At 43.4% G+C, this 20,378-nt stretch overlaps 1 protein-coding gene across 1 annotated transcript in view; it reads right to left on the bottom strand.

Moving 5' to 3' along the window:
* Window positions 1–20,378, bottom strand: part of LOC142796339 (cell adhesion molecule Dscam1-like) — a 198,069-nt gene that overhangs the window by 101,614 nt on the left and 76,077 nt on the right. The window contains exon 5 of the mRNA XM_075886697.1: window positions 2,367–2,516. Coding sequence (XP_075742812.1) covers window positions 2,367–2,516 — 150 coding nt within the window. The remainder of the gene's footprint in view (window positions 1–2,366; window positions 2,517–20,378) is intronic.

Below are 20,378 nucleotides of genomic sequence, written 5' to 3'. Positions count from 1 at the left end.
GTATAGCAACAACTATATGTGTAGGATTCCATCGTATGTGTTTTCAATATGCTTGGTAAATATATTTTCTTTCCAGTACAAAACCTTTCCAGTACGAAGGAATGTCATTGTTTTCATACGCAACCTCCTACTGCGCGGGCCGTGAACCACGCAAATGGCTCGATGTTAATTAAGTTCCGCCTCCGGGAGAGTTCTTTGAGCTGGGCTTTTCCCTTCACGTTTTAAGACCTTCCCCGCTGCTCATCTGCATACTGCGTGGTTTCTGCCTCGAGTTCGTTGCCGGCTTCTATGGGCGCGATGTTCACGCTGCTCCTTCGCGGCAGCGCTCCCTTGGGAGGGCAGGAGGACCCCCCTCGTCAACTCTTCCGAGGAAAATTGCGCCCAGGCTGAAGTCCTTGGCAGTATTGAAAGACCCTGCCACACCCGAGATACGGATGACGCCAGCAGCAACGAGTGTGGCATCACCTAGGAGGCTTCACAGTAAGCCGCGCTTGTGGCCTCATCTCGAAAGTCACAGACTTACTTTCACGCGTGTGATGTTAGCCAGGAGAGTCCGGATATACGTGTTTTCAAAATTGCCAGCACCAAAGGACATGGAAAGGGAGAGGTTTCATGTTTGTTTATCTCAGCCTTACTTGCGGTTGTCTGGGCCTTCGTCAGTTTTTTTTTTCTTTTTTTTCTCTGCCCCCTTCTTCCGAAAGAGTAACCAGGTAGTGTGCCCCTCTAGAAGCAGTTGCCAGCTTGCTTTCTTCCTCTGTTTTCTGTGTCTTTGTGTATCCGTGTAGGCAAACAAAATAATAAATGTTCTGTCTCTTTTGCTGCCAAATCAACTTTACTTCCACACCATGTTCATCACGCATTTTATAAACGTGAACTGTCTGTAGTGTCGTATGAAGGCGAGATAGCTCAAGCTAGGGCAGTTAGGTCCACTATATTCTGTGAGGGCAGTGAAACAGAACTGCTGCATCTTTTCAGATTCATTTTGTAGTGACGCATATGCGCCTTGCAGCAACAATGGTTTGAAAGGAGAGAAATGCAGGCCTGCACTTTTTAGGGGTGAATATACTTAGGCACGAGCCAGTCTACCTATCCGTTGGCGTGGCACCCTATGGATCTCCATATTCATATTGATATACTGTACATATGTGTTGTCATGGGTTTGTGTGATTGAGTGGGCTATGCACGGGGGTTAATGAGCTACCGCAGCTTTGTCCACTTGTCATCATTCACGGCGAGGATATGATATTTTTTAGTTCTGATAAGTAAACATTTTCGTTTCAACACTGATGAAGGGTTACTATTTGGGATGTTGCTTCGTACGCAGCGGAAACTGTTGAAATTTATCTGAAACAAAAACTCCTAGATTTGAACTTGGATAATGTTGCAGTTGCAGTCCGAAGGCACATACGCGTTGGTGCGTATGCTCCACTAAACAGTAAAGAGTACGAGGAAGCTCGCTCGAACTAGAAGAAAACGATGTCTCTTATCGCCGCTTGGGCAACCTGTTTTTGTCGTAAATACGGCAGCTCTGCGCTAGTGTGCCCATTGTCTTTGTGTACCAATAATAATATCTTAACTGAATAGTAATAGTTTACTACTTTTATTAAGGGATGCTTGAGGCTAGTGATAAACGTACATTATTGATGGTATCTATATAACAGCGCTTAATTCACCGTAATATAAAACGCTATTAAAGCACTGTGTCAAGAAATGGTGGCCAACACGTACTTGGCTAGGATGGCAGCATATATTGTGCCTCACATATTGTTACCAACAACTAAATAAGAAGGGGCTATTTTTGAGGATTCATTGCTATGGCGCGAGGTACGTAAATTTTTTTCACACCCTTTTGCAGTGTCTTAACGTATTAAAAACTCTCTTAGCTTAGAAACGTCAAAAGTGGGCCTCTGCAGAAACTGCAACACGCGGGAATATCTTTAGCACCTAATTAAAAAATCGCCGCTTCATTCACGTGCCATAAAACAGACAATTGGCCTCTCGCCACGGGAATGGTGACCTATATCTTTAAAGGGCTCGCTACTAAGCGTGTGCTGCCAGAACTTGTCCACCAACAAGAAATAGGGGTAAGTGCTACAACACATGCCTGAACCAGTTACGGACACCAGTCTCCGTCTCGGGCATGGCAAAAACAGCAGATGCTTGCAAGGCACACGTTGATCGTTCTCTCTCCCCCATTTTAAAGTGCCCTCCCGCCTTCCTTTTTTTCTGTCCCATCCATTCGTCGACCACCCACTCTAGGCTCATGAGGGTAGAAAAAAAGAGGAGCCCTGAGCTTGCAGATAATATTGATGAACTGCAAATAATATTGATGGTTGCATTTTTCTAACGGCAAAAAGTGCACTTACCAGATACGAATATTTTCCCTGCCACGGTGCTGGAAGCCAAGTGCCCCGTGAGGCGATGTCGGGTTCGGCAACGGTAACTGCGGTCGGAGTCTGCAGCTGTCGTGTTGTGCACAAGCAGTTCACCACTGTCGAGGAGGGAGTAGCGATCCTCTGCATTGAGAAGAACGACAAATGCGAGCTCATTGGACAAAATCAAGTAAGATTTTTGTAGTATCAAACTTTTTACAGCAGACACTATTTTCAGGTCGGCGCACAATTTTATCATAAAATAGCTGCTACGCACAAAGTCCATATCAGGGATCCTTTACCAGAGTACTGTTGTCGATGTCTTTCTTTGCAGCAAGACGCAAAGCGATATTAGGTTCAACCTACTTCTCCAACAAGGTGTTGATATAGTGTACTGGTTTGTGTATTTTCTGCAGATTACACAAGCTTTCCATGGGAGAAGCATGTGTTTACTAAGTGCTCTACTGTGCATGTGACGAAAATGGCGTCCCGATTGCCGCAGCACTAGCCATCTTGTATTATGGCATTAAGTGGCTATGCTATTTCTCGTCTTCGCAGGGTTTGTGTTCAAAGGCGTTCAAAACATGACGACATAAATAAAAAACTCCCTACATTGCCGATATGCCCTTAAAAATTTATATGCAGGCCATACGCACACTTTTATGTCAAATTATTTTACGTTTGTAAGAGGGCCAAGTGAAGCAAGCTAAATGCCACATTAAGGAGGAAGATCAAGATAGCGCTCTGACTACAACAATACACTGGCGCTGACCGAGACCTGCAGTAGGACATTCACATTACCCTAGAAGAGATCGAAGAAGCACAAGAAACGGCGCAGGTTAACAGACTTTCTGGTACAAGGGCTGGCAGGTGACTCCTCATAGAGATGGGCGTCGTGCCCGCTAATGTTGAAAACAACTACTTGATTTTCCAAAAAAGCAAAAAAGACAATATCACTGTATCCAGAACCCCCCGCAATATGCATCCTCTGTGCAATGTAGTAAGAAGGAAGCCCAGAGCTGTGATGCTTCTACATCGGGTGACAGAACTTCCTGGCCGGTGCTGCTTCGTCAAGGTGGGCCAATATGACAACAGCAATATTTTTTGCAGCTGTATCAATCTACCACAGGGGCTAGACCACCAACGCCGTTTCAGAACGATGCTCTTCGTTGTGTACGGTCGAGCAACTGGTCATTGCCTTGGCGCTTCTGGATGACAAACGTGAACATATACTCAGCGACTCTAGGGTAGCCTTCCGCGTTTGCGCCGTGTGTAAAGAAGCATTTCACATAGTGGAAGGCAGAAGCATCACCACCAACACCTTCACCTGGTTCCCCACTCACATGCAATAAATCAGGGGCATTGCCACAAACCTGAACGAGCTGGCCCACTGGAAGGCGCGAGATCCCACTTTCCGCGACCATGAAGAATTCTCTCGCCAGCCCGCAGTTTTGGAAAACAGAGATCAAGCGATCACTTACAATAAAATTACCCAGCCCTTTTATATCAGGAGGAGATACTTTCTCCTTCTGAAAAAGAAGTTAAATCGAGCGCATGCTTTGGCTTTCAGACTGTATACTGCAGACGGGTTCGTACCCGAGCCCGGCTTTATTGCATGAAATGTATCCCAACATATGCCCTTATAGCTCTTGCATTCAATGCAACGACCTTGCTAGCCTAGTCTCAATGCTCTGGTGGTGCCCCTTGTTGCAGGGCACGGACCAGTAGAATGAAGACATGTGGATATCCGCTATGAGGAGCCCCTATATCGGGGATCAACGGTGGGCTGTCAGGGCACCCACGATGCGGCGGTCCGGCTTGGCCTGACTGTCCAAACATGAGAGCGGCCCGCTGAGCGTTGAGTCATGCACCGCCAGACTTGAAATCATGTTTAGCATACATCGATGCATACATAAACGCTATAAATGGCATGAAGTTCTGGACGTTATATGCACAGTCCATTTAGATAGCAGGAAGGCCAGCGTTGCAGGAATAACTTTCATAGACGTCACTAAAACAGCCAAAGTGGAACACCAACAAGGCTGGTTAATAAATTTGCAGTGTCACGCTAGTTTCAATATATTTCAGGTTGTTTTGTTTGGTTTTCAGGTACAAAGCCCCAATAACAGTTTGACGACGTGGTTATCCAACTGAAGCGGGTTAACAATCTAGGATAACACTTCATTGGCGTGCTCAAGGACGCTATATTGGTACTATGTTGTACTACGGTTGGACTCGACTCACTTCTCCACTTCACTCACGACCTCTGCAATGACGATCACTTCTGCCTGCAGCCGCAGCATTATGGTGGCACTGCTAGCTCACTGTTCCCACCTCCACTTATATAGTTCACAGACACGCTTCAGGAGGCCGCATACAAGGAATATGTGCGGAACCTATAGGAGGCACATATCATCTAGAAGGTTAATCGTTACTTCAATATTCAATCACATTGCTCAACATCGTGATGCGTATTACTAGCTTACGGCCTCAATTTTGATACCTTCTGCAGCAGACGACACTGGAAAAGCTAACATGGCAGCTTCAGCCAGCAACCACAGTTACTTAAGCTGAAGTTGAAGTTTTTTTTTTTGGCAAAAAAAGCGGTACATAAAAGAAGCATATGTACAAATTGCCTTTTTGCCAAGGGGACCGGCGAAAAGGCTTAAAAGCCTGACAAAGCACCTGCCCCCTGTAAGCCCAAAACCCACCAAAATAACACCACGTTTAGCGTAAAATTAAACATAAACAGGTTGCTACATGCAAATCACTCCTGTGCGAAGATAAAAAAATATATGAGAGAAATTTGCTCAGGTAATGACATCCACAAAGCATCTACGAGAAAAACTAATTAAAAACAGTTTACAGAATATATTCAAACGCTAATGTGAGTTACATTAGGATACATAAAACACAGAACAATAAATTGTAATACAAAAGCACAAAAAGAATATGAAACAAAAATAATGATGACGGTGATTATGTTTCCGTAGACAGTAAGTGAGCCTTTATCTTGCACTTAAGATTGCCATATTAGCCAGAACCATCAATAAGAATAACTAGAGTCAGGTGTTCGTTCAAAAAATGCGAAATATGGGACAATGGTTTTTGTGTGCCATATTTGGTACGTGGTTCTTCATATGTACATGTCCTATGCCATAAATTGTGACCATCATTTCTCGGTAAATGCTTTTGATAAAACTCTCAACTATCAGTTCGTACCTGTTTATAATAAATAGGAATAGCCAATTTTTGTTTCAAAGACCGGTTGCTGCTTAGGATTAGTGACTGCTGCCGTAGGCGCAGCTCAGATCTTGAGACATACGGATGCTGCGAATGGAGAGGTCAGTGAAACTTAAGGAGCTCAGTCAGACTCCTTCATTAAACATATTTTGCACTTCAGACTCACTTGCACTCACACTTAGGTTTTCCTGAGTCGGATTCACTCAGGCTCTGGCTCACAAAAGTTTCCTTCAACAAAACTCAATAGAACTCAAACTCACAAAATCATTACTCACCCAAACTCACTCAGACTCAGAATCATGGCTTGGTCTGAGCGTGAGTGAGTCTGACTGAGTCCGCTCATGAGTACGTTGGTCTTGAAATAACAGTTTCAAACCTGGTGTCTACGCTTTTAACACCAACATCTCACATAATCAGTGCGCTCTTCTCGGCACAGATTGATATAGTACCTTTGAATACGAGTGAGGTATGAGTAAGTTGATTTTTCTTGGAAGAGATGACAACATAATATATATTTATCAAAAACATCCCCGGAATCGTTGGCGAGGGGCAGATCAAGACACCCCTCTACATAACTGGCGCATTTGATAATGAGTTATTGAAATGGCGTGTAAAGGACACTGCTTTGAAATATGCGAAAACATAGTCGTTATTCCAAGTAAGGCCGATAGTAATGCTGAAGAATATATAGATAGGATCATAATTAGGCAAAAGAAAAGGAAACTCACCCAAGCTCACTCAAGAAGTATATCTTGCGCTTTAGAATTACTTGTACTGAGGCTCACTAAAATTTTTTTTGGCCTTGACTCACTCAGATTCAGACTGATGGCTTGATCTGAGTCTGAGTGAGTCCGAGTGAGTTGACTCATGAGTGAGTTCGCTAACCTATACCACAAAAATTTAATTAGTAGGGCTGCGAACTGTTAGTTTTCTGATAGATGCTGTAGTGTAGGATAATCATCATCATCAATTTCTTGGCCACCGCACAGCGCCTCTCGCGCAGCTTGTGCGTAGCTAGTGCTGCGCAAAAACAGACGCGAGCTCACACGCCTGGAGTGTCCGACGGTGACAGCCACCGCGGCTCCGCTTCAGGCCTTTCCACTTCTGGTTACTTTCCACGCCTTCTCACGTTTCCCTACTCTAGCCCGCCTCGATACAAAGCATTCTTTTATATTTTAGTACCGACAGCCTACCCTTCATGCAGATTCATTACAAAAATTTTTTCTAGGGTATTTATGCACGTAACTGACTGGCTTAGTATTCCTTTCTGTTGCCACTTTGGTGGGGTTTACTAAAATATTCTGAAAACCTTGGCAGGGATTCCACCTTCTGTGCCGATTCTGTGGCTAGTGCTGACACATTCAAGGCAGCGACGACGACTTGCAGCACGTTTGACGTTTTCGTTTGTGAAAGGTTACTTTCGAAAGTGCCAAGGACATGCGATCTGGGCAGTCATGTGCACTTTCGTTTCAATTACGGAATAAATTAACAGAAAAGAACAAATTTGAACAAAAGTGTACAAAAGCGGACCCTTTCGTACATTGCCGTCAACATTATCAGTCGCGCATTATATCCAAACACAAAGCTAATTTTTTCAAGTTAGTCCCCAACATACACTTAACCACAGTATATAGATGAAGGGGTAAAATCCAAATGGTGTTTTTTCAGGTCTTCCAGCTGCGGTATGTCCTGAGGCACAGCTGTAGCAGGCTCTTCAGTTTGAGTCTCTGTCACATGCATCTGCTTTCTACGGCTGGCTTTATAAAAAAAGCAAGGGCAACTGTGCATGCCCTGCCATAGAGCACAACTAACACACATCCGCCATCACATAGATCCCGGCTATCCCGAGAGGTGCTCCTACTTCGTAACTGTTAGGATTGCTCGTCAAAAGATATTCGATCTTTTCCATAAGAAAAGCCTTGTCATTTTCACGGTTCTCGTGGTAAGTAGCAAGAGGTGGTACGTTTTGTTCATTTACTCGAACTTCGCGATGCAAGCTCTTTCGATATTCTTCAAACAGTATGGGAAACACTTTTTTTTAGTTTGAACACTCAGTGGTCGTTTTTGTCAGAAATGGGCTTCTTGTTTCACTCCGCACACACTGGCATAGAGAGGAAATTTTTGCATCAACATATTTATGTGCGATATTGTTGAACTCATTTTGCTGAAACTGCAAAGGGTCGGGTAGTCTGAATGGTTCCCCTAAAAGGGAAACTATGGGCTGCTTATCACTTGCGGGGAGCATAATTCAAAGAGCACAAGTGCTTTCTAGTACTCCTTGCCAAACCTTTAGTTTGTTTCTTTTGAAATACACAAACGTTTTGGATAACTTTTTTATTATTCACGTCTATCCTTTATGTAAGCTCACATTAAAGCCACTGGTTGTATTCACCTGTTTCTGAGGGCTAGGGCAGCTTGTCAAAACTCAGAAAAATGACTCGTCAGGAATTGTGCACTTGACACTCACATCGTGAGAGGCAGCTGATAAGTATTACGGGTGCTGCACACAGAAGAATGTCACCAATCGGAGCAGGATCTACTGAAAAACGTAGCTTATCCCTCTATATAGACGTTGGTATAAAGCGAAAGTAAAACGTGTCTTTCCAGAGGTAGTTGAGCGTTTATTGTGCATTGTTTGAGGAACAGCAAGAAATTGCAAACAAACGTTAGGAACGGCCAGCAGCTAGAAACTTGCAGCGCACACCTTAAGCAGAATGCACACACGAAATGGGCATACATAAGAGGAGCTCAGAACAACAACTGTCACAGCGCCACACTTGAAGCTTCATGTTTAAACAGAAAGAAGGACGCATGATATGAGCTCACAAGTACACACAGGACAAGCGCGAACAACTGCCGCAATACTTCAAGCGTCGTGTGTAAGCAGCGCGCTCCTACATGGCCACGCAGCGTGCGAAGTGACTTTTGTACTCTCCAAAATTACAAGTCTGATCAGCGCATGCGTAAGAAAGAACGTGCTCCATGGAAGCGACGCTTCATGGAGGCTACGACCTTCAGAGTGCGCCCAACGCTTAGGTCCCTAGATGAAACAAGTTTCCAAAGTAGCGACCCCTTTCCCTTTCTTCTTCACTTATGTTCATGGAGCGCCCCTTAGAAACTTCAAAACTTTTTTTTAAAAAGCGAATGTTTGGGTTTTGTTGCTACGGTGAAAAAATTGGCAGATCCCACGTACAATGGGAATCGATGGAATGCGAAGCACGAAGAAGAAATGTTGATAAGTAACTTTAAAGTCAGCACAACGTTCTGAGGTGGAGGTAAATGAACACAGTCATGTTGTTACCTGACATGCTTGTCATGATTTTCCAATGAGAGACCGTCATTTATGCTTCCCATGTAGTCATGTCATGTCATACCAGTTTTGCAACAGGCCATGTGAACGAAACCACCGCAAGAGCCGCACGACTATGAAATGTAAATCATGACATTCGTGACGTACATGTCTTGATTTTCATGTTTTGAAAACCATACATGTACATCACGAATGTCATGTATGTTTTCCATACAGTCATGTTATGCCATACCATGTTTGGTATCGATACCATTATCGAAACGGCAAGGGGAGCTAGAAGTCATAGGCAGCCAGATAGATAGATAGATAGATAGATAGATAGATAGATAGATAGATAGATAGATAGATAGATAGATAGATAGATAGATAGATAGATAGATAGATAGATAGATAGATAGATAGATACGCTCAAAGTCACTGAAGCTCGATAAGAAATGCTTCACATTTAATATATGTGAACGAAGCAAAATGGAAGGAAATGAGTCGTAGAATAAATGGTTACCTATATGAACACAAACGGTACAACACAAAAGCTAGCGGAATGTGCGTTACTCAACTGGCAACGTTGTGCAATTCTATAATTTACACGACTAATGGCGTCTCCCGTCATACGTACGCCTCCTAGAAAAACTATGCCTGAAACGTCGCTCTCTTTTCAATTGGGAGCCTCCTGCCAGCACGTAATCTCGGAGGCCATGTCTCCTGCATTGTGTTGCGACCGGTCACCACGTACGACCGCTTGCCTCCGCATCACTCAGTAACATGACAAACGTGCCGCTCTATCACGAGACATTACTGCTGCTCGGAGGCAACTGTGAGAGCATTCCTGTGTTCGCAGGGGGCTGCCGTCGGAGACGCTCGCCTTCGTACCGAAAGAGGCGGGAAAAATCACAGGGTAGGGCAGCGCGTTCGCGGCTCCCGTTCCAGGCATAATTTTTTTAGAAGGCATTGGTCGTACTCGTTAATCGTAGTTCGTCCAGTTATAACTTCTACAGTTATCCAAACGTGTTTTGTTCGTGCTGTGACACAGTGAACACGCTTCTTGCTAGATTATGTGAGTGACCACAGGGCGTGACGTTGTGACGAGTGATTACAGCCGGCTTGTGCACATGCAAGGAAAAACCACGGCCAGATGAGTACGAAAGCTTGACCAGCAGGACTGCGATGACGTTGTTTTTAAATGTGCTCATTTGGACAATCGTGATGCCAGGTAAGTCTGGTGCATTGCGGAACTTCATGGAAAGTGGGAGTTCTACTAGTTAGGTGTTCCGAAGCAGCGCGTTTCGGCTCCTTCATGCTGCATACTGGTCAACTGGTCAAGCTGGAAATGTTGCTGAAGGTGCGTTGATTACAGCCTATAGCTGCTCGGTATACGTGCATACGCCAAGTATTTCTACCAACTGGAATGCACTAGATGCGTATTAGACGGGCGCCAGGTGTTTCAGTAAAAACCGACAAATAAACTCGCTTCGCAGATCCGCACCGACGTACGTCGACAAAGTTGCACGAAAGCATTTGCGTGAAATGTTTCATAGCTGCACTTCACGGTGTGCTTCATCTTGAATAGCACAATGTAAGTTGAAGTGAGCGAAATTATTTTCTGTTGTTTTATAGCAAAGCAGCATTGTTGAAAACGCGGATGTTGCAATGAACGAGCACAGCGAAATAATCTTGGTCGATTTGACCCACACTGAAACGCTCTTTCTCTTCAGTTTATGTCCTGGCTACGATTTTCTCTTTGCTCACGGCGAGAATCCGGCTCGAGCCATATGCGCATGCGTACCCGTTTTGAACCTTTTGCATAATTATAAATAACATCATCAGCCATTAGAAAGATCGCATGCAAGAGATGCGTCAATTACAGACGGGGATCGCAGAGAAAAAGAGGGGCAAACGAGATTGAGGAGGATGACTTGAGAACAATGAGTGACGGTACCTCTGACACTTGTTTCATCTAGGGACCTTTCTAACGCGAGTCCGTCACGCCATCTTGCTACTGGTAACGAAAACACGCTAGAGCCTTAAAACTTTGAAGACTGCCAAACGTTGTATGGTGTATATAAAGGGCTTGCCGTTAGCATTTTATGCAACGTACGCTCCGTGACGGAATTGTTAGCACCGCACGCTGAGAATCGAGAGGTTACTAGTTCGATTACGCGCAGTTAGCGCTAGCCATCTGTTTTTATTCTTTGCAATCTCTTAGTATATTTTGCCATTTCGGTAACAGAAGTACGTCGGCAAATCTGTGGCGGACCCCCGTATATAATTTCGTGCTAAAATGACAGCAAAATGCAGTGGGAAGACCTGCAGACGGCCTCTACGCGTCCCCTCGTGCAGCTAGGGTGCCTGGATAGGCTCGGCGCACGAACATCAGGGCACCCTTAGTATGGTGACGTGGAGGTGCCTTTATATGGTTAGCCAGTGAGCGTGTTATCAAGAAAAATTGTTTTCTACTCTCGGTACATTGCGAAAGATGAAATGGAGAGCAGTCGAGTCAGGCCATGGTTGTGCCTCCATAACGCCAAGTATAAGTTATCAATACAGAAAAAAGGAGTGTCTTTAAATCTTCAGTGATCGAATCAGCTACAGCCTGTCTTGAAGCTATAAAAAAGACGTCCAATACGATTGTTTTAGAAGTCATAAAAGTCTGCTTCGTGCGCAATAAAGGTACCCGAAAACGCCAACGAATGCAGCCCATGACGGCATGCCGGCGACATGCGTATTTCACCGGATCCCTTTTGAAGACTTTGTTCTGTCTCGGTGATAACACAGTCGTTTGTGACAGGACATCTGATCTTCTTATCGAGGTCATCATTGTGACCTCTATTTCACGTTCCCACATTTCATTGTTGCACCGATTTTTGGCTGTTGTTGCCTGTAGCAACAAGTCTGGTGTGTGATGAAGCACGTGCACGACAGTCAGATTGCCGGCCCAAAGGACAAGCATTGATCGTAGAAAGTGCAGCCCAATTCAATAAAAAAACATGTATCATATGCACGCACACGCCCAGCTTCACGTGACCCTGTTTTCCCCATTCCGTGGGAGGCACTTCATTCTTCCATCTACGCAGAATGGTAGAGGACAAAATTTGAATGCAGATAACAGGGCACGCAATATGTGAATGCGAATAAACGTCCATGCGAAAGCGAGAGCAATGAAAACAAAAAGACTGGATTACGTTCAACGCAAAGCGGGCGTCAGCTGGAGGCAGGGTTCGCGTTACTCATGTCGTATTGTCTGTCAGGAAAGCTAAATCCTAGCAGCCACCAAACCATCGTAATTACACAAGAAGGGTTTGTCTTCGAGGGACTCGAAGACAGCTTTTGAGCGTGATCTGACAATTCTGCTCATTGGTACTGGAGGCGCTTATGCACACGCCAGCGAAACATCATCGCGTAGCACTTGACATAGCATACAAGAATGATTGATTGAGTCGGCGAAAAATTGCTCCCTCTTCTATCGACGAATGATTCTATACGCCCAAATTACCGAACAACATATACAAAGTCTACGGCTGATTTCAGCATTGTGGGCTTTGTAGTTACGTGGTCGTCAAAAGACGCCATTAAAAGCCTGCGCAATGTGTTAAGGTTATACAGGAAGTGAGCCACAAACTCGAAGAAAAAAAAAAGATGGAAACTGTTTATAGTGATGAGGAGTGTAAAAACAGGCATCGTTTAGCCCCACTGTCAACTTTTTTTTTATGTAGCTTCCAGTGTGCCTGCAAATACGGAAAGACAGACAAAGCACTTGAAGCGTGCGTGGAAATTCAGTAACCCCACTCATAAGTAACGCAGTCTAAAAAATTCGGTGGCCGCCTCATGAGGCAATAAGGACTTTGTAAGAAGTCATTTGAAAGGTAAACGTAAAACTCTAATTACAGGGTCCATATAAGTGTTCACTCACATTTATGAAGCCCTCCTAAGGTACAATCATTAAAAAATGAATTTGACTGCATTTTTGAAACATTATTGCAATGAAATAATAAAACATATGTGGGACTGAGCTGCAATTTCAATAGCATGTAGTGAAAATACCTTGTCAACGTTTGGGCTTGCGAAGTGCGAATAAAACTCCTGCTGCACATCACATGGAATGCCATTCACAGCGAATTTTGTTGCGTGTTAATGACAATCTTGTTTCTGCTACGTGGGCATAGAAAATGACTTTCACACCGAATTGCACGCGGTCATTAGTTGTGCTTGCCGAATAGTTCAAGCGCTACGTGCACGGTCTTGATGACAGGAGCGCGGCAGAAGGTAACGATATCGATAACCCAAAGCGAAATGTAATCAATTTTCAACTTTTTATCAGTGGCTATTATCCTTTTAGTAACTGCTTTGCGGGCCGGGTGCATTGGAAGCTGTTTGTGCATCTATATTCCCTTTTGCAGACTACGACTTGACATTGCCGCAGTTTTCGGCCATGTTCACAAAATCTCGCTGTTTATTTGAAGTGGCACCACAGTAGCACTAAATACAGCAACCATCTATACGCGCCATGAATATTTCCTTTCTCCATGATACGCACGCACGTAATGTCTATTACCCAACCATCTCACTGCCACACTGCACTATGCTACAGAAAGCAGCGGTCATGTGTGGTTTAGAGACAGTCTTGTTAGTAATGTTCATCTATAGCCTGTGAACGTTTATGATTGCTTTACAAACAATAGAAAAAAATATGTAATATAAAACACTCTTTACAACTTCTTTTTATCGTACTAGCCTCCCAATCTATGTCGACATGAATCGCGAATGCAATTTTGCGTAAACGTACGAAAACGCGAAATTACAAACGCGTCAATTATTACTGTCCTTTCCCGCTTATCACAATAGATGCACAGTGTGGCATACATACATATGATCTTTGACATATCAGGACAATGCTTTGTGGATCGCCACGGATCGCAACACATGATTTAAAACAGGTAACAATGACGAATTTGCATAAAACCACGTAATTCAATATTAAAAGTTAAGAGCAAAATGTACCAGCGCGAAGTGACCTCGTCAAGAAATCACATTTCTGTAAAAGGAACAGTTGATCGCCTACGAGCTCACGAGCGAGAGAACACTGTTTATTGGAAAACAGGGCAAAAAAATTGTATTTAATTATGCTTGGTGGTGTTCTACACCCGAAACCTCGCTCAGCCAGTGTGACCGAAGCAATTGTTTCGTGCGTTAGGCAAGAATAATGACGCCAATTTTTGTTTCTTAGCGTGCCGCTTTGCGTCACACAAACCGTACACGCTCCACTTTGCGTCCAATTTCTCAGCAGAAGTAAATTAGGCGCTGCAACAATACGTTCAAAGGCCACATTCAGAACAAGTACCCATTTCCGGCCAAAGAATGTCCGGGCCTCTACTTAGGGCGAGCGGCGTGCTTGGACACACCAGAAGCTCATTGTTTGGTTCTGGAACGTAATTTGGCACCGGTCGATAAAGGCTACACTTGTTAGGGAGAGCCTGCTCGCAACAGTGCTTTTGCATGAAGAAACGCTCGATGTTTTTGTTCTGCGTTAACCTTCTACTCCCTTCAGCAACGCTGCTTAATGGAGATATAAACCGCAACGCAGATTGCTTAGCTTCACGGAAAGTGGTGCTACTGCACGGACAGTAATATTGGAGCAACAAACGTGGGTTATTAAGCAACCAAGCCGGATTGGCTGGGTAAGCCGGAGACTTGCTAGAAAGCAATATGCGAGTGGAGTTCTGTGCGCATTATGCCCACAAAGGATGGTTTAATTGTTTCTTCAGTGGTGGCTTGTAGAGTTAATTGGACTAAAATTACACATGCCGTTAAAGATAGCACGTGCAGTCTGTTGCAGCAAGTATTTCAATACAAAAGGTGTGTTTGCTGTTGAATATAAACTGCTTTCAATTATAGCACGGTCACTGTTCCTGCGTTGCCAACGACTTCCAGGAAGCACGTGTCATTGAATTGTTGACAGTGTATGTTTTGTCTTTAACAATTTCGTGATAGCGTTTTTCGTGAGACGCTTACGAATAAATACACGCCCATGTCTGCAGTTTGTCAGTTATTTCCTAAATATTCTGCTACAGTAAAAAACTACATTTATAGTGCCCTTTGCCTTACTTGGCTTCATTATCATTCGATTGGTATTAGGTACAGAGACCAGCATTTATTCCTGTTGTTCTCATTCGTTTAGTCGTTGAACAGGTAGCGTTTGGTTTACAGTAGACGTTTTGAGGAAGCTTAAGTAGCGTATAACCTATGAGAGCTGCATAGAGGAGGAACTTTCTCTTGGGGCTAAAGCTAAAGGTGAAATGGTCTATGTAGTGAACATAAAAATATAAGTAAGCACGAGGTCAACGCCCTACGCCTAGCCATAATAAATAGGTCATGAATTCGGAGCATATCGGCGTGGCCTAGACTGCATCACTGCGCACAGCACTTGACTGCTCCTCTACGAAAAATATCAGACAATAAATCATTTAGGAATCCCCGAACTCAGCCTCGCCAATTCATTTTTCTTTCGCCCGTACTCCATTATTCACTTTTCTTCCTTTCAAGACTGGCAGGTAAATGTAAGTGATTAATGCATTTTTATTGTACCCACAATTTATTTGACTTTTTCTTGGGACAGGCAGCAAGTTCTAAAGAAATAGCAATAATTTTTACCACGCATAGATGATAAAGCTGGTCCTAATTCATGGGCTCACGCACTAGGTTTGCTTTTAATCGCTATTAGCCTCCTTGAGTTCATAATATGTCTTTGGTCATAATACTTTTCGCTAATGTGGTCAATGAGAATAGGCTATAGCACAAGACTTTTCAAAATTTGTGTCGTTTGTCTATTTCATTCGTAATTAAACAATAATCCTGCGTATTCGAACTGCAACATGCGTCGAATAACTGAGGATAAAGAACCGTACACCCTCCATAAAATTATAGTATTATAGAAGCAGGTACAGTAGCCGAATATAGTAGCAGTTGTTGATATATGGAGCAGAGTAAATACGTCTAGAGTGTGTTTAGATAATCAGAAAACGCACATAGAAAACACCATAGAGATGTAAATGATAGTAAGCGTGTTTCATGTGTTGACGTAACAAAACATGACGGACCCAAGGCGCGTTGTATATGCTGCTTTCATTGATTTGTGGGGTTTAACGTCCCAAAACCACCATATAATTATGAGAGACGCCGTAGTGGAGGGCTCCGGAAATTTTGACCACCTGGGGTTCTTTAACGTGCACCCAAATCTGAGCACACGGGCCTTCGACATATGCTGCTTTCATTGACTGTTTACGGAAGGATGACGCATGGTCGGGCACAGAATAAGGTTGGCAGATTGCCTCACACGTTATCGTGTGGTGTCACGCGACGTTCATTGGTCCCTAGTTCCCGGCTGTGCAGCCATAACTTGACGCATCGTTCAGCAATATTTAGGCGAGGTTTTATTGCTTTTACATCACATCACACTACGTCAATAGAAAAAACACGCTCTGGCCTTGCGCTGTCCTTCTTGTGTAACTTTTCTTCCTCAAAGAAATTGTTTAATGCAACGGGTATAACAGCGCTCTTCAGTGCTGGCGTGTTTTTTTTTTCGTTTCTTCTACAGTTTACAAACATTACGTTCACCTGTGTGTTCATGCGTAGGCATGTTTGTGTGTGTTCATGTGTGCGCGTGCATCTGCGTGAGCATACGTGTGGGCATGTGCGCACCTGTGCGTATTTGTGTGTGCGCCTGTGCATTTTTGTGTCTGCGTGTAATGCCAACAATGCTTTTTTGTGAACTCGTTGGTTTTTGTATTATTCACACATTCCTAGCTGTGTATCTGATTGATATGCGGGGTTTAACGTCCTAAAACTACCACATGATTATGAGAGACGCCGTAGGGGAGGGCGCCCGAAATTTCGACCTACTGGGGTTCTTTAACGTTTGCCTAAATCTGAGCACACGAACCTACAACATTTCCGCCTCCTTCATAAATGCAGCCGCCGCAGCCGAGATTTGATCCCGCGACATGTGGGTCAGCAGCCGAGTATCTTAGCCACTACATTACAGCGGCGGGGCTAGCTGTGTATCTTGGACGCTTTATTGATACGAGTATTTTACATAATATCACTACCAATCTGTCATTATTAATTGTAGAATATTATATTTGCATTCACAATGCTTACGATTTCATCACAAGAACGCCCTTTCAACTCAATTTATATTTTCTTGTAATGTTTCCTTACGAGGATTGCTACCATTTGTCATCGTTTGAACGCATTTTAAAGCCTAATATTTACATCCTACTTATAATACCGACCAGCGATAACATCCAAAATATTCAAACCACCTATTCTTTGTGAGCCTTTGTAAGCCCATCTCTGAGAATACTCTTTTCTGTTTTTTGTGTGCGTTGGAAACAACTTATTGTGCACCTGTTTTAATGAAAGAAAAGCTATATTGTCTGAAAAGCTGCCGATTATTTTGAAGGTTGCCAGAGTGATTGACAAAATCAAGACTCAAAAATAGGTAATTCATTCATAGCACTGAAAGAAAACGACAAAATTGTTACACTTAAGAAGACAGAAAAATTGACTAAGACTGAACGAATGAACTTAAATTGATTGAGAAACTGCTTCTTCTTCTTGAACGCAACTATAAAAAGCAGACCGATATTAGGGCAAAACATCTTATATGTATTATTATTTCTTGCTATTTCATTGAATAGAGGGGTTGGTTCTAACACTACTAAAATAAAAAAGAACGAAAGCACTGAAAATTGAAAAAGGGACACGAGCGCTTTAACGCTATCGCTATAAAATGCCAGTCCTGTGCGCAACGCGAGGCGTAGTCCCAGCGACAACTGAACCAGTGGTCTTTGCAGAGTCACTTTTAAAGAGCTCTGTGTTAACCACTGCACGTATGCTTGCATGACACCCACTACGTCATAAATCATCAAATATTCTCAAGTAGGAAAGCACACACTATGCCATTGTCCGTTCTTCAGACAAGCAGGCTGCCGACTTGCCAATACACACGTGTTAGGTGCGTCGCCCGTTTTGTGCGCCTTTTCTTGTTTTTTATTTATGCTACCCAGTTTCACTTTATTTTTTTATTTTATTCTATTTTTTGCGTGTAGCAGTTTTACCTGTAAGATATATGAACATTGGTGACGCTGTGGCTGATGACAGTGAAGAGTAGTGAGCGAGCCTTCTTAGGTGGTTTGCAAGCATTCAACGAACCATTCGTTCAAGGAATTCGCATTGCATGACGCTTGCTTCTTACTTCGCTCTTCTAAAAGCCTCTTTTACGCATGTTAACGTGTTTCCTTTGACGACACGTATCGTGCATAGGTTCTGTTTGCGAAGAATTTCCCAGCTCCGGTGTAGCTCAGTGGAGAAACACTGGGCTGCCACGCAGGGGGGCTGGATCCTGAGCCTATTTTCTCAGAGGTAGTGTTATTTATTTTATTTTTGCTCTTCTATCACACAATAGTGGTTACTTACAACTTTTACGCACATGAGAGTGAGCGTGGCGGCGTACAACTACGATGCCAAACACGGCTGTTGTTGCGACCTCATAACAAATATCGCTGTAGTACAACTGGCCATCACTGTCTAAAGTAGAGGTTGTTACTAAACGAGAATATTGTAGCTGGCTAGACTCAGTAATCCTCCAAACGCGAACTTAAATGCAGGTAAAATACACTACCGGTAAAAGATGGGAACATGAGCTCCATCATTGCCCCGCCGCGGTCGTCTAGTGGCTAAAATACTCGGCTGCTGACCCGCACGTCGCGGGTTCGAATCCCGGCTGCGGCGGCTGCATTTTCGATGGAGGCGGAATTGTTGTAGGCCCGTGCACTCAGATTTGGGTGCACGTTAAAGAACCCCAGGTGGTCGAAATTTCCGGAGCCCTCCACTACAGCGTCTCTCATAATCATCAGGTGGTTTTGAGACGTTAAACCCCACATATCAAATCAATCAATGAGCTCTATAATTGTATTTATTTTGTTGTTGATGGCATTGTAGACGTCGGTAACAGAAAACTTACATGTAGTGGCATATTCACTACATAACGCTTTCGCGGTTTTCTTACAGCTGTTTCTCCGCTTGAAATGCAGTGTAACACCTCACTGTAAAAGCACTACGCAGTTTTGCGCATATTCAAAGGATTTCAGAGGTTGGGTTGCTACGAACCACTCTTACATGCCTTTCTAGCAGAGAATAGGTGGAATAAATTAAGCAAGGGGAAGGTGCTCTTGCTCAGTCAGTGGCGCAAGTTTTGAACCTCTCAAAAAGGAGAACGGAATGCTTGATCGGAATATTACGGTATTGCTTTGTTCTCAGCCAGCCTCTCGCTTTTTTCAAGTATTTCTTTTTTAAAAACACTCCTGTTCATTAGTATTCGTAGCCAGGTAAAATCCTTGACACCACGTTCAATAGTTGCCTTATCACACAATGTGGATGTACCGTCGCGTTCCATAGTAGCCAGTGAAAGAACATACTAGACACATCCGATCTGAACCCCTAGGCTGACAGCGTTTTTTTTTTTCATTCGCAGTTGCAAAGATGGCTTTTCTACGAGGCAGTTTGCCCGACTGAAGGTGGAGTAATCATTTTCAAACTTAACGCGTACAACACCAGTTTTTTATGGATTGCGGCTTTGAAATTTTAGAAGTGGCTCCGTTGATAAGCCTACGTTCAAGGCGGAACTGCCAGCATGACAATGATTGTCAGCATGACAACAAATTCCGCTCACAATATGTCTTCACTGCATAACTAGTCTTACTGTAACGAATATTAATTTAGAACAGCGGCCTATGACGAAGTGCTCGTCAAGGTTCGCACCTTTTTGTTTTTGCACACAGACGCATAAGCGAAGTATTCAGCTCGTTCTACAATAATAACAATTCGAATAATGATTAGAGCATTTACACAAAACCTACTCAAGGACACCTACAGTTCACCCTTGCTGTGTTCGATTAGAATTGAACATTCTGCGTTGCAGTAACCAGGTATCGAGTCTGGGCTGAAAAAGTCATGTTGTATACCAAATAGATATTTCCAATAAACTTTATTATTATTTCCTAACGGGTTCATTTTTTTTTGCAAAACTAGAAGAACGTATCACTGCATGTGTGTCCATGCAAGCTCGGCTCACTGTAAAAAAATCGCTATTTTTTTTTCCTTGACTTTAGTCTATATTTCAGTGAGAATAAAAGCGCCCCTACGACACTCATTGCGTATTTTTTTGATCCGAAGTCGGAGATTGTGTGCTCAAGGTAGCAGAAAATATAGTCCCGCGTGCAGCAACTTGATTTTCATTTTCTTTCACACAATTGTTCTGCTGGCGGGAAATTTTATAAGTAGTTGGAGGGAAAAACACCACTTATTTGTGATAGTGCTAGCTGTAACATACCTTGTAGCTGTTATAATATTTGTTTACAGGTGCATAAGTCAAATGTTTTTTTTTTATTAGGAAGCAC

Source organism: Rhipicephalus microplus, chromosome 2 (genome assembly GCF_043290135.1).
Source record: "Rhipicephalus microplus isolate Deutch F79 chromosome 2, USDA_Rmic, whole genome shotgun sequence".
NCBI lineage: Eukaryota > Metazoa > Arthropoda > Arachnida > Ixodida > Ixodidae > Rhipicephalus > Rhipicephalus microplus.
Note: the sequence above shows the minus strand (reverse complement) of the source record. Positions and strands in the feature narration are given on the sequence as shown.